This window comes from Pristis pectinata, chromosome 3, assembly GCF_009764475.1.
Source record: "Pristis pectinata isolate sPriPec2 chromosome 3, sPriPec2.1.pri, whole genome shotgun sequence".
Classification (NCBI taxonomy): domain Eukaryota; kingdom Metazoa; phylum Chordata; class Chondrichthyes; order Rhinopristiformes; family Pristidae; genus Pristis; species Pristis pectinata.
In genome coordinates, this window is record NC_067407.1 from 113109324 (window position 1) to 113124932 (window position 15609).

General features: G+C 39.9%; 1 protein-coding gene across 1 annotated transcript in view; it reads right to left on the reverse strand.

Moving 5' to 3' along the window:
- Nucleotides 1–14459, reverse strand: part of LOC127568406 (synaptotagmin-14-like) — a 116072-nt gene extending 101613 nt beyond the window's left edge. The window contains 2 exon segments of the mRNA XM_052012096.1: nt 1426–1473; nt 14384–14459. Of these exon segments, the coding sequence (XP_051868056.1) occupies nt 1426–1473; nt 14384–14396 (61 nt within the window). The 5' untranslated portion in view covers nt 14397–14459.
- Between the last annotated feature and the right edge of the window lie 1150 nt (nt 14460–15609).

Here is a 15609-nt window from a genome sequence, read left to right on the forward strand (position 1 = left end):
AAACAAAAGCTTTTCACTGTATCTCAGTATGTGTGACAATAATAAACCAATTACCAATACTGACTCTCCATTAGTCTGTCAGGATATTGGACAGTCTTCTTTGAAAGTAAATTGCAGCACCAGTATCAGTTTAATATTGTCTTGGTCCTCAAATGAAGCTGATGTAATGACTATATCTTGCTGTTTCAATATCATAGAATGCTGTAGCACAGAAGCAGACCCTTTGGCTTATCACAGCAGTGCCAGATCTTTGAAAGAGATGCATAATTAATCTCACTGCCTTTACTTTCTCCGTTCTTTTCTTTTCCAATTGTATATATATAATCCCCTTTTGAAAATGTTTTGACCCAGCCATGATGATGGAATGGCATATGGCTGCAAATCATAACTTGGAGAAGAATATGCAGGTGGTGATGTTCCCAGGAGCCTGCTACTTTTGCTCTTCTTGTTGGTACAGATTGTAAGTGCATGAGGTGCTGTCTCAATGTCCTTGGCCGGTATACTGCTGTACATATAACACTGAATCTACTTTCACCACACTTTCCGGCAGTGTATTCCAGTTCATAACAACTCACTACTTTAAAAATAAAATCCTTGTCATTTCCCTCTGATGGCACAGTCTGTTTTAGAATTGTATGATCAGCTCCATTGATAGAGTATTTTTCTTAGGTTTTGCTGTAGGTTCTTAAGTTTTTCTTAGGTTTACCTCTCTGTAGTAAAATTTAAATTGATTGTTTCAATTAAACAGAAACAGGGGTGAAAGACTGGGGCAGCATTAAACAGAGTCACAAAGAATAGTTGATTCATTTAAAACTATTCCATTGAAAGAAACAATTGAGTTATGATGCCAACTGATTATCCCCATTTGTAGATTGTTGATAGGTCAACAATAATTTTACACATGCAAGACTATCTTTCCATTAAATTCAGTCATAATGAGTATCCAGAGAGGTGTTTATTGGTGGCCCGGTCATTTTGTACTCGTATCTCAAATCAACATCACTCCAGGAAAACCAAATACTGAAAAGGTAGAAGAAAAAGAGAAAAGAAATAAGATAGAAATAGAAGAGATAGCATAAAACGGTAACAGATGACTTTTTCAACTAAACACCACGCATCAACTAGCAGAAATTAGATTCTTAAGTTAAGGCAGTGCTCAGAAGTTTCCACTGTGAAATAAAATTATTGTCCCATTTACAGAGATCATATACATAATTTTATTAGTCCATAATGCATACAACATTTTTTCTCTTTGATTATTTAAACAAAAAACAAATTGATCTCAAAAATAAAAGCCATATTCAGCAGAAGTAATTTAAGATATATTTATCAATAAACTTTTCTTCCTGCACTCACCAAACCACGTCCCACTGCCAAATCTGGTATAGATAATAACATCATTAACTTCTGGAACAGTTCGCTTACCTTTGCGGATACATATAAGTTCATGGACACCACAAGTTCGTTCTCCACCTGAAAAGAAATAATTACTATTATTTAAACATATTTGACTTAAATTCTAACTCTAAGATATGGCTCTGGGTATTATGGCATGTTCTTAAAATGAAATGAGTAAATAAATGAAAGAAGTTATAATTTTTAAGCTCCTTTCACATGCACACAGAGATCCACTCAGTTGTACTCCTAAATTGAATTGGACAGTGATAAGACTCCCAACTGAATCATGCAGATAAATAGCAAGTAACATTCATTCCACACTGGGGTGCTAATAATTATCTCCAACAAGGGTGTGCTTAACCCTGATTATACTCCTCTACATTGGAGAAATCAAAGATAGACTTGCAGAGCACCTCCGTTGTGTCCATATAGGTGAACCTGAGCTTCCAATCACCTGCAACACCATTTCCTATCCATTCTCACTCTGACCTCTCTCTGTCTGACCTTCTACACTAATTCCACTTTTCCTATATTTGCTTAGAATATAGACAAAGGTGATTCAGCCCATTGAGTCCATGCCAGCTCACAAGTCCATGCCAGCTCTCATTCATTCATAATAACCTATTCTCCTCACATTCCCATCAATTCTGCCATCCACACTGCACTGGGGGCAATTTACAATGGCCAATGTCTTTGAAACATGGTGGGAAACCTGAGTACCCAGAGATAACCCATGTGGTCACTGGGTGAATGTGCAAATTCCACAGAGACAGCAGTGGGTGTTAGGACTGAACTTGAGTCACTGGAGTTGTGAGGCAGCAGTTCTACAAGGTGCACCAATGTGCCACGAATGAAACCAAACATAAGCTCAAGGAAAAGTACCATAACTTCCATCTAACCATATTGTAGTTGTTGGATTCGACTGTTTTAAGTAGTTTTTTTTAACATGTATAGAGTTTAATACACCTCAAGTGGCTGCACAAGGAATGGCCGCTTCCTAGCTTATTGGTTCGTCCATCAGGTGAATATGTGTTTTTTCACTGGTTGGTTTGGCCACAGGTACCTAATAGCTAACAGCAGTCCAATCAGAAAACCTAAAGAGTACCTCTTATCTCAGGTGTAAAAGGTGTCACTTTTTTGTTACTCACTCTCTTGCTTATCTCTCTCTCTTGCTTATCTTGCCTCTATCTCTCTCTTGCTCTCCTCCCACCCCGCCCCTCCCCGGCCCTAGCTCATCTTTAGTTCCTTTCGTCTCAGCTCATCTCCTAGTAGTAAAGCTAGAGCCATGTGCTCTGTGACTGTTTCTTTGTTTTAAACTTTTCCAATAAAACTTTGTGAAACACCAAGTTGTTTTCAACTCATTCCTGGACTCCTGAAAGAACCTGCAGATTCGAAAATAACCGGATCCGACATAGTCCTTGGGACTCAATACTGAATTCAACAATTTCACTTAAACATTTCCTGCTTGTAACCTAATTGACCAGTCATCTAGTTTATTTCAGCCAGCCAACCCGTCTGTCTCTGTTCAGTGACCTTTTCAGCCCACCAACTATACATCCTAAATCACAACACCCCTTGTGGTTAAGGCTACATCACCACAAGATAAAAGAGGAAGCAATAAGACAAGGAGACTGCCAACTGGCATCAGCAAACAACTGATTCTTTCTCACGGACCTTAGTCTTGGTGCACTTGAATTCAACCTGCCAAGTTATCCGTGCACTCTTCTTAATCACTTCAGACACCAAAGAGTTTGCCAAATTGTATGTAGATCAATCCATGGCACACATTATGGATGAATGCCGCCAAATAAATTCAACTGCAAACACTGTGAACTCCACTTGGTCACAAAGGATGCTCCCACTTGGCTAAGAATACATTCAAATGATAAATAAATAAAACTACATGGATTGCTTCAGTTCAGGAAAGCAGCCAATACTATTGCTGGCAAATCCAGGAATGAGCTAGTCTTGCTGATGATGCTCATTTCCCAAGAATACATTTTTAAAAACTGACCAAGCATAATTATACAGCTTCATTAACTTTAGTTCATTAATGGGCTACAATAGTATTTTCCAGTTCTGTATATTCCTATTTAATGAATTTTGTATCAAACTTTATTTTCTTAATGACCAAGTACTCTGGTTGAACAGGTATGGATATTTCATCTACCTATAGCATACCTTTGTAGGGAACATCTGATAACCAAAATCTGTTGAAGATCCACCTAGTGCTAAATATAGAAAGTACTAACATCATTACATTGTCATTGGTTAGGGATAAGAGTTGACCAGTCACAATAGCAGTTATAAGTACAACATCACAGAAGGATTCACATTGATGCAAAATAGTAACAAAGGCCAGTCAACTCAAAAGTAACCAAATAGTTTGGAAATCTTATCCCAATTCTAACATCTGAACATTGAGGAACAAGTCACAGATTTACTCATGCACTGATGAGACTTGAACCTAGTTCAGTAGTTACGGAGACATATCATCATTCTAAAAGGGAGGCAGAAATAAAAAAGATGCACTAGCATTCTCATATCTATGTGGAATGTGTTTAATGATACAAAACATTGGCTGCTTCTACCAAAACTGTTAACAGAATTCCTTTGTGGCTGGCTTTACTATGAACAAGATAGAATAACAACAAGCATATAACTTCAATCAGAACATGTGCCTGTAGTATAATTACAGCCTACATGAATCAGCAAACAAAAATCAAGATGGGGTGTGTTTCAAAAGGTGGAAAAGGATAAGAAGGAACAAGATAAAAAATGTACAGTTTGACACAATTGTCTCATTGTGAGCTTGCAACCATCCTGGTTGAGATACTGCTGTTTTCTAATTTTTTTGCTAATCCATGCCAGGCCTAATTTAAAAAGTGCACATTCACACAGATATTATCAATCTCACTCACCCTAGTTATTATTAATGCACCAAAAAAGTTATTATTTACAAAATTCTAATATTGTATCAGCTGAAAGTACCAATTTCATACTCTGTACGGTAGTGTAGTGGTTAGCATAATGCTCTTCCAGCGCCAGCAACCCGGGTTCAATTCCTGCTGCTGTCTGTAAGGAGTTTGTATGTTCTCCTTGTGTTTGTGTGGGTTTCCTCCGGGTGCTCCGGTTTCCTCCCACATTTCAAAGACGTACAGGTTAGGAAGTTGTGGGCATGCTATGTTGGCACTGGAAGTGTGGTGACACTTACATGCTGCCCCCAGAACACTCTACGCAAAAGATGCATTTTGGGCAGGCACGGTAGTGTAGCGGTTAGCATAACGTTATTACAGCACCAGCGACCAGGTTCAATTCCAGCCACTGTCTGTAAGGAGTTTGTATGTTTTCCCCGTGTCTGCATGGGCTTCCTCCGGGTGCTCTGGTTTCCTCCCACATTCCAAAGACATACGGATTAGGAAGTTGTGGGCATGCTATGTTGGTGCCGGAAGCAAGGCGACACTTGTGGGCTTCCCCCAGCACACTCTACGCAAAAGATGCATTTCACTGTGTGTTCTGATGTACATGTGACTAATAAAGAAATCCTTTCTTAATGAAGCACATGTAAGTTTCAGCTGAAATTGTGTTGTATCTCACGTTCCTAAGCCGCAAGTTCTCATTTGGGTGTCCTCAGAATAAAGGCGTAATTCACTTTAACTATCAAAGAATATTACAAATGTGGTTATTAAGCAATTTATGACAGTAGAGTGCAGGTTCTGAAGAGGCTGCTTCAATATTTTTCTCCCATTATATTGGAAGCAAATATCCAGGGTCAGTCATAGCTAGTTAACTGACATAAAACTTGGCAAAATTGGTACCTTTCCAAAAAAAATTGCAAAAAAGGTCAAAAAATAAACATCAGCCCAATAGTTTTTGCGAATTGGAATTTATTTGCTGGCATATCATCAATCAGCTTGATTTGATGGCTTCACTACAATGACTAAATCCTATTTGACCTAAAGTTGTGGAATTCAAAGACACAACATTTATGTAATCATAATATAAAAATACCGGCAGGTCAGGCAGCATCTATGGAGGGATAAACAGAGTTAACATTTCAAATTAATGACTTTATATCAGAATTTATGAACCAATGAAAGGTTCTAAAAAAAGATTACTGACCTTGAAGTGATAATTTTGTTTCCCTCCCCACAGAAGCTGCATGACATGCTGAGTATTTCCAGCATTTTCTGTTTGGTTAGCATCCGTGTTTTTTTTCATTTTTCCACTTATATAATCATCACTGCATAAGAATTTTTCTTGAATTGATTTGGTTGACTATTTAATATTTATTTATCTGTGATAAAGCTGTACTTTTTAACATTTACATTAATTTGTACAAATCAGAATAATTCATTTTGAAGAAAATCACATTGCCCTTTTCGGTGAGTAAGAATTAATGGTGCCTTTGAAAACTAACATAACCTAGAATACAAATATTTACAAACTATCAACTTGGTATTAATTCTGAGCTTCTAAAAATACTAACCACACAATTAAGTATGCTTGAGGACTTTTACTAGTACTATTTCATTACCTCATTACCTTTCCAAAACACATAACTTCTGTCATAGATTTTACCAGAATTTTATGAAATAAAAATGGAGAAGGTTATGCAATTTATTCTAATTTTTTTGAAACTGTTAAAAAGTGAGATATTCACATTTTACTAGCATAATATTCTCTTTGTAGAATACTCTCACTTTAAGTTTGCATTACGTCTTGCACAAACTGTTCCTGTTACATCCATTCCTACTCGCACATAATGTGAAATTATCCAAGTAATAACTTTAATGCAAGATTTTGTAGACTGGTTCAGTTATTACCTTTTCCCCAGATTATTACATTGGAAAATGTTACCATAACAGACTCCCAAAATACAATCTCCATAAAACTATCAGAATAATTACACATCAATATTCTAAAATAAAGGAACTCTTTACTGCAACAAAATAAATACATGTGAGCAGATAAATGTTTTATTGTGGAATACTTAACAAAACTCTCTCTTCAACCTGCAGTATAACAGTGCTCCACTTTGAGATTGTTAGCATGAACACATGTCAGACTATATTTAACAGTTCTATCACTGTACTATTGAACGATAGTACTGTCATTATGCTAAGCTCCTTCTTTTGTTCAATCATTTTCTCCCTTTCAATTATTGCCTCTCAAAAAACACATTGGCTCCTTGCCAATAGACACTGCATACTTAGGAATCCAGGAAGCCTCCAAGCCCCAAGATGATGTTCCAGTAAGAGGTGGAGTCTAGAGAGATCGATATCTGAATTGATGCCACAAGGACTCAGTCCCAAAGCTGAAAAAAAATTAATGACCTCACAACTTGATTAAAGTCAGTTGAGTAGAAACAAATCCCATATATCCCAGCAAGCACAACTAGTGATGGCCTATGAAGCCATCACAGTGAAAAATAACAGGGAAAAAATTCCACTGATCATTTGTGCTCCAGACCACATCACTTCGTCCAGTATTGACTTCCATTGGATGGCCAACTCCATGCATATCACGAAGGTGCAGAACATCACATGGTATCCCAATAGAAGTGGCTTGCAATGGGTCAAGTTAAAGTGAGTCGCTTGTAGGCAGTGACAGGAGAATTTATATTGGAAAACAAGGAAATGGCAGAGAAATTACATGTTTAGTGAACGCCATCACAAAAGAAGACACAGAAAACCTCCTTGAAATAGTGGAGAACTGCAGATCTAGAGTGTGTGAACAACTGAAGGAGATTAGCATTTGTACAAATTAGTATTGGAAGGATTACTGGGACTGAAATTTGATAAATCACCAACACCAGTTTTGAAAGAGATGGCTACAAAAGTAGCAAATACACTAGTAATCACCTTCCAAAGTTCCAGAGATTCTAGACTAGTTCCCACAGATTAAGGTTTTAATTGTAACCCTGCTATTTAGAGAGAGATGTAATGGGGAGCTGCAGACCTTTTAGTCTCAAATCAGTAAAAGGAAAATTGCTAGAATCTACAGGCAGCACCAAGTGATGACAGGGTTCACCCATTTACGTGTGGCAGAAGATGCCTGCAGTCCCGCAGCGCCGGCAAAACCATCCCCTTCCATCCTGCCAGTCTCCCAAACACTTATTCATATGTACAGGCTGTCCATAAGTCAGGCATTCATAACCTGAGAAGGACCTGTATTATTAATTGGTACCAGAGCACTTGGGTTCTAATAATGGGAATGGCAGGATCAATATGAACTTATGAAAGAGAAATCATGAATGACAAATCTGCTAAGAGTTTTTTTAAGGTTGTTACTAACAGTATACAGGGAATTTGTGGATGTGGTGTAATTGGATTTTCAGAAACCCTTCAATAAGGTGCCACAAGGAAGTTATTGAACAAGATTAGAGCAGACAGGATTCAGAATAATATTCTGGCATAGACCATAGGCTGGTTAATAGACAGAAAATAGGGGGCAGAATTAAATGGATCATTTTTGGGCTGGGATGTCTCAGGAATTAGAGCTGAAGTCCCAGTTGCTCATGATCTGTATCAATGATTTGGTTAAGGGGACCAATGGTAAAGTATCCAAGTTTGTTAATGGGTGGCAATGCGCTTTGTGAAGAGGATACAGAGAGGCTTCAAGGGGATATAGACAAGCTAAGTGAATGGGCAAAGCCATGGCAGATAGAATATAATGTGGAAACCCTACGAAAGTCATGCAAGTAGGAAAAATATCAAAAAGCAGGAAAAATAAATTCTTAAAATGGTAGGAGACTAAAAATTGTTGATGTTCAAAAGGACCTAGCTGTTAGTTATCCTTCTGCACAAATCACTGAGAATTAACATGCAGGTGCAGCATGCAATTTACTGCAAGAGGATTTAAGTATAAGAATAAAAATGTCTCACTGGAATTATATAGGCCCCTGGTGAGCCTGCACCTGGAATACTGTGTACAGCTCTGGTCATCTCCCTACCTAAGAAAGGATATGTTTGTGAAAGAGGGAGTGTGACGAAGACTCACCAGATTGATTCCAGGGATAGGCTGTTGTTCGAAGAGGGATTAAATGAATTGGGCCTATATTCTCTAAACTTTAGAAGAATGAGAATTGATCTTATTGAATATGCTCTTTTGAGTCTTGCTTAACAGGGTGGATGCAGGGATGATAACTCCTTTGGCTTGGGGGTCCAGAACGAGGGGTCACATTTTCAAAATAAACATCAGGATTGAGATGAAGTGAAATTACTTCACCCGTAATGGTGAATATTTGGAATCTTTTATACAAGAGTGTTATGAAGGCTCATTCACTGAGAAAACTCAAGATGGAGATTGTGAGAATCCAGGAATCCAAGGAAGTCACACTGAGATAACAAAAAAGTAGCCATGATCTCAGTGAATGGTGGAGAAGGTGTGAATGGCCTATTCCTGCTTCTATTTCCTATGTTCTTTTGGGATGATTGCACTTGAGCTCTCACCAGCTAATTAAATTCGACGGCTGTCTCTCACGGCAAGATACTTCAGTCCAAAACCAGACTATCTAGACCCACAACTACTTGTCACTTTTTAATGCAAACAACAAACTCCTCAACTCTAAAGAAGCAACCATCCACCAGCTTGCTGCTGTCATAGGGGAAATACTGCATAGAGGTAGCTGGCAAAGCAAAGATAAGAGAAAATCAAATACCTAACCAAAACTGGAGTCTTTGAAATGGTACAATGGCTTTGCAAAGTAAGGAGATCAAATCCTTACTGCATAATTTCCAGTCTCCAAAATGCTGTTGTAGCCATAGTAATTAAGTGCTCTGAAGTTATTTTCTCATCAATGGTGAGTCCCAAATACCTCGCTGGGGAAATGTGTAACAGCAGTAATGCCATGAGGAAATGGTGAGACTTGAATGAGATAGTATTTGCCAGAACTGGTATGCACAATGCTAACGCTCTCACTTAGAATTCAATACTGAAGCAGCATTTTGTTGCATCCAGGCACGGAGTACCTTGTGCACAGAGCCAGATGAGTAATTAACATATGGTTCTTGACTCTTTTTTCAATGAAAGCCCTAAAATATCTCATTATTATTAAAATGCAGGTGGCTTTTGCAGCCAGTCTGGAAACTACTGCTCCAGTGAACCCCAGTACTATAATGTGCATACTGACAACATACCCAGTGAAGGCTTCTCTTTGTCACCGTCTGCCACTATTCCCCTTCCCCTTGACTAAATGGAGCTGCAAAGTGGGCAAGGACTTTACCTTCATGATGAACAGATCATGCAACATGCCACAGAAGATGACAAAGCATGAAATCGGCTAAGCAATCCTCACAGCACAATCTCATCTTGAAAACCTCTAAGGTATTTTCCACCAAGCTTCTAGTGGCCCGATGGTCTGATTTTAATTTATTTCACCAACATGAGCAGGAGCCAGTACTAGAGTGAGGAACCAAACTGGAGGGGAAAGGCATTCTTCCAAGAGTTAACACTCAATGTAGCAGTTAAAACATGATGGACATAATGGATTTCTCAGAATGAATGCACCATCTGCACTTCTGGATGAATGGAATTGATCACAAGAATGATGATCACAAACCATCTATCCATTTAAAGAATAACTGCCTTTGTAGTTCATGAAGAATACCACATGGATCATGTATATGTCACTCAATGATCCTTCAGAAAGCTTCCAAATCTGAAAAATATACATGATGCTCTCTACAGAAGAGGAAGGAGGTGAATTCTCCTCGCCTTAGAGGACATATATGAATTCCCCCCACCTTGAAGAGAGGATCCATGACATCCCATCATTGTAAGCATCATTGTAAGCAGAACAGACTGGTGTATGGTTGGACATTTTTCTTGCAGAAGGTGACAGATCTTTGTCTCCACTGCCTTAGAAATCCTTATCCAACAATCACTTGGAGGAAGGACAACGAGTCCTAGTGGTCTCATGCTGGGATGCAGTGACTGGATGGCTGGAGGGTGCTGAATTGTAGGCCTTCCTAATCAATCCCCTCCTGTCCTTCATCTTCAGGATCCTATTCAATTATTACAGCAGAGAAAGCAGCCATTCAGCCCACTGGGTCCATGCCAGCTCTTAGCAAGGCAAACTAATCAGTCCCGTTCCACTTCCCTTTATCTCTGTAGCCTTGCAACTTATTCTCTCTCACATGCCCATCAACTCCTCTTCAACTCTTTTTATTGCCACTTACCAACAGTAAGGGGTATAATACAGTACACATTTAATCTACCAGCACATCTTTTGGATGTGGGAGGAAACTGGAAAACCCAGCAGAAGACCACATCTGAAAAGTCATCCCCCCCTTGGGTGCCTCTCTTCCTGCTTCTGGTCTTGCTAGAGGCTCAGTGGAATTACTTTCAAAGTTCCCATCATCAGGTGCAAAAAAAATGAGACCCCAAGCTTAGCTCTTGCACAAACATGTGTCTGCAATCCTAGTCCAGATTTAGTCTCCCCCAAAACTCTACTTCACGTGGCTCCCCCATTAACCTGCAAGTAATTGATGACCCTTTTAAATCAATCGACTACAGGGGATGTTCATTTATTGTGCATGATCCACACTAAATATTAATTACATTTCTTTCATTCAATTTAGCAAGGAAACCAGCAATTGGGCATTACACATGGACTGCTAAAACTGTGCACATGCTACATACTCCACAGGTTAGCACATACATGTAGACCATCAGTCAAAAGTTACCATTGTCAAATATGAATGCCATTACTGCCTGATTTCATTTCATAATCAACTTTATTAACTAAATCACTGCCCTGTGTCAAGTGATTGAATTTCTAGGTCACTGAATTCTAGTGCCAACCATATTGCTATTAAGAAATTTTTGATGGAACAGGCGCTTATTCTCAAGGATGAAGAACAAAAGTAAATTTTTCCTAAAATATACTCATAGCCAATATTGTGCAATATTGTTATACGATGTTTGGCTGCATGCCTCCTAAGCCAGAAATAATGAATGGCATATTGTGAACAAGGAAGTAGATTTAAAAATATTTTATTAGAGGTAGTCTCATCAAAATCCAGATCAATGTACTGCCTAGTAGTATAATGCTCATATATGTGTATATGCTTTCTAACTTTATTTACGTTTTGGTCTCAAATTTTCTAGAACACCAATGCAAGCCAGAATCTAAACTTATTATATCTTAATGTAAAAAGTTCATCCACCTTTTTTCCTATACCTAAAAAGATGCACGACTACAGATTTAGGTAAGGGGGAGGCATGTCTTGAAAATAAGTTGAAGAAATATGTGATTAAAAATATATCCATAAAATTATAATGTTGAATGATTTTTTGCAAAAATGTCCACAAAGGTTACTGGCAGAATAATAATTTTACATCTTGTTGCTGGCACTAACAAGTAGAATTTATTTTTAAGGGTAGAGCAAAAACTTAAAAGTCAGCACCATTATAGCATAATAAAAATTAAAATGTAAAAGAGACTACTTATCAGCATTCAATCATTGCAATAATAACAAAAAAACACATCCTCCTGCTTGTAAGGTGTACTACTTATTTTTTTCTTATGATAACCAATATATCCCATGCACATATACTCTATTGCTAAATGTATCATCAAGTCTTTTCTGCGTTATTTACTTATACCACATTCCTTTCAGTTATAGAAATCAACAATACCATAACTACAATAGTATCCCTACAAAAATGAACAATCAACAGCAATTTTAAAATCTTGATTGATCAACTTTACTGAATGCTTTTGAACAGATAGCAGTAACAGCAGCAATGCTAATGCAGCAGACATGAGTTATCTAGATGTTCAAACCACTTTTCTTATGATATCCATAATAATGGTCAGAGGACAAGTTACAGAATGGATTGCTTGCTGGTTTTGTGATGGAAAGTAAAGAGTGGGAGTGAATAATAGCAATTCACAGTGGGAGGAGGTGGGTGGTGGTATTCCACAACAATAGATGCTGTAACCACTGCTGACACAATTTACATTAACAATTAAATTTTGGAATCAAGAAATCAATTGCTAAATTTATGAATGATACCAAATTTGGGGAGTGGATTTTATATTCAATGTTGAAGAGGACTGCAAAAATTACAGGTAAAATATTTTTTAAAACCTGGAGAATAGGCAAATTGATGCAAATGAAGTTCAATACAAATAAATGTGGGAGTATACTTTGATAGGGAGAATAGATTTGTTATATGGAAAATGTAAGTGTGATTGGGTAAGAGCAACAAAAGGATCTCTAAGTACAGACACACCAATCAATAACAGGTGTGCCACGGGTTGGCAAGGCCATAAAAAAAAAGCAAACAAAACAATTTGGCTTCATTTCTACAGAGATAGAATTAAAAATGGGGAGGTTATGCCAAACCCATAACAATACTTGGTTAACTACAATTACAGTAGAGTCAAGGCACTGGCAAGGATGCAGAGAAGATTTAGAAGAATGACATCAGAAATCCAAATATATCAGGAAAAGATAGAGTCATAGAGTCATACAGCACAGATATAGGCCCTTCAGCCCAACTGGTCCATGCTGACCAAGATTCCCATCTAAGCTAGTCCCATTTGCCCACGTTTGACCCTTATCTCTCTAAACCTTTCCTACCCATGTACCTATCCAAGTTCTTTTTAAATGTTGTTAATGTACCTGTCTCTGGCAAGATGAAGAAACTGGATCTCTTTTTTCTTGAAAAAAGAAAGCATGTCTCAAAAGGAGACTATGAAAGATTTTGATAGAATGAATACAGAGAAAATATTTTCACTTTGAAGAAGACTAATTAGAAACCATTAATATAAGACAGTTGGCAATAAATCCAGTAAGGAATTCAGAAGAAATGCCTCTACCTAAATTGTAATGAGAATGTGGAACTTGCTACCACAGGGAACGATTATAGTGAACAATGTATTTAAGAGGAGACTAAACAAGCAAATAAGGGAGAAAGGATGTTTCATTTTCCAATATTCAAATTTCCTTATAACATGGGAGGCCATTCCACCATCAAATCTTTGGCAGTTCCCATCAGTCCCATATCCCCACTTATTTCCCTGCAACCTATTCCCTTTCATAGATTTGAATGGTGCATAAAAGCCAGTATGGATTGGTTGGGCCCACTGCCCTATTTCTGTGATGCACATTCTGTGTGATATTAACAGTCCTACTGCAAACTAACTCAAGACTTTCGAAACCCAAGTGGCCTGCCTGCCCTGCTAGAATAAATACAACTTTATCAGGGAAACCTTGGATTATTAGGGAAACGTCCAATATGAAAGGGCAAAATCATCTTTGGAACTTTTAATAAAAATCAAGATACCAATACAGAACTGAAATTCGTGATTGTATGCATTTATTCCTACGCTAGGTTTCGAAAGAAGGTAAAGACTGATCATGAATACAATAAAAGATGTAGTAACTAAGCTGACAGAGGCTGTTTACAATCGTGATAAAACGTGCAATACGATGGCCTCGTTGCACAGGGAGAGTGCCTTCGCATGGCTCGTCACTGAACCTGATAATGACGCTCAGAGAGCGGACATATCTGGGGGAACGTGTGCTGATGGTCGGTGTAAACATTCTGGGGTAAACGAGCTCTGACATCTGTTGTGACAGCAATGGCTCCCGGGGCAGCGACGGACACCTGGGGTGATGTTCAGCGAGGCTGGGGGTGAAGGTGGGGGGGAGAACCGGCGCACATTCACAGCCTGATCACTAACCCGCCCCACACGCTCTGCTTGACAACAACCGGATTAAACACGCAGACGGCCAGCTACAATTTGCGGTGCGGCTTTCAGCACCGCGGAGAGCGGCGAGGCACCAGGCCCTGGCACCCCCCCCCCCCCCCCCGGGCCCGGCTTACCGAGAGCCGGCGGCGCCCTCGCCACATCCTGGGCGGCGCCTGCACTTTGGGGCCTGAGATCCGCGGTGGGGGGGGGGGGGGTGCCCGGGGAGCCGGGCCTGTGCACAGCAGGGGCACTGGGCCTCGATTGTGGTTCACTTACCATCAATCGCCATGGTGCTGACGATCCATCCAGCCGGACTCTGCCACCGCCGCGGCCGGGGAGCGCTTGCTGGAAATGTGTAGGGGGGGGGGGGGATGGGGGGGGGTGGGGGAGACGAGGACGAGGGAAGGGAGCGGGCACCGGCGTCGCCACCGGCACGCACACGGAACCTTCCAGGCGAGGCGCGTCCCCGCCGCCCCGTGTGCGCGGCCACAACCGCGCGTGCTCCGCAGCGGCAGGCGGCGCCCATTGCCAAGACCACAGAGACAGGGGTAGGTTGGAGGGAGTGAGGGGCAGGTGCATTGAATGTGCAGGAGACAGGGGCAGGTATGCTTCTGCTGTCGAGGAAATGGGGACAGGCACTGTCGGTGCATGAGGGAGCGGTACAGATGGCGAGTGCGAGACATGAGCAGTTGTACTCTGTGTGAGGGAGACAGGGCAGACACGCCGACAGTGAGTGAGAGACAGGCACAGAAAGCGTGAGGAAGATCAGGCGAGCACATTGTCGATGTGAGAGGCTGGTGCAGGTGGACCTTCAGTGTTTGAATGACAGGTGCAGGCAGACTCAGAGTACGCTAGAAACAGGGACAAGGACAGGCACTGTGTGGGTGACAGGGACAAGTATAATCAGATCACAGCAGGAGTGGAGAATGGGAGCGAGAGAGAGTTAGGTACAACTAAAATGAGAAAGGGAAATACAACTCGAATTTGAGTGAGATAGGGACAGGTACAGATACAGTGCAAGATAGGGATAGGTGCAACTTCACTGTGTAATAGTGACAAGAGCAGGTACAACCACAATGTGCTTGAGAGTGACAAAGATAAGTACAATCACATTGGGTGAGAGAGGGACATTATTGCTCCTCTAACCCCAGAAATATCCTTGATGCCTAACTATTTTAAGGCTCTCCCTTCAGATCACTTTCCTTGAGTTAACAACCTGTTCTAGATCCACTCAGATTTTACTTCCATTGAATCAGCAGGCTAATCCAAATTTATGAAAAGTTTGATGGAATGGCAGGTATGACCATGAAATGCAACATAATAAGATGCTAAGTGAAAGTCGGCATATAGGGTATCTTATCTTGGGCTGAGATGTCAATCTCAGAAAAGGGCAAACATTGGAGAGAATTATTTTACATATATTAATGTGGGATCTTATCAAAACTCTTGTGAATTTCTAAATACGCCACATTCACTGGTTCCCCATTAGCTATCCCACTAGA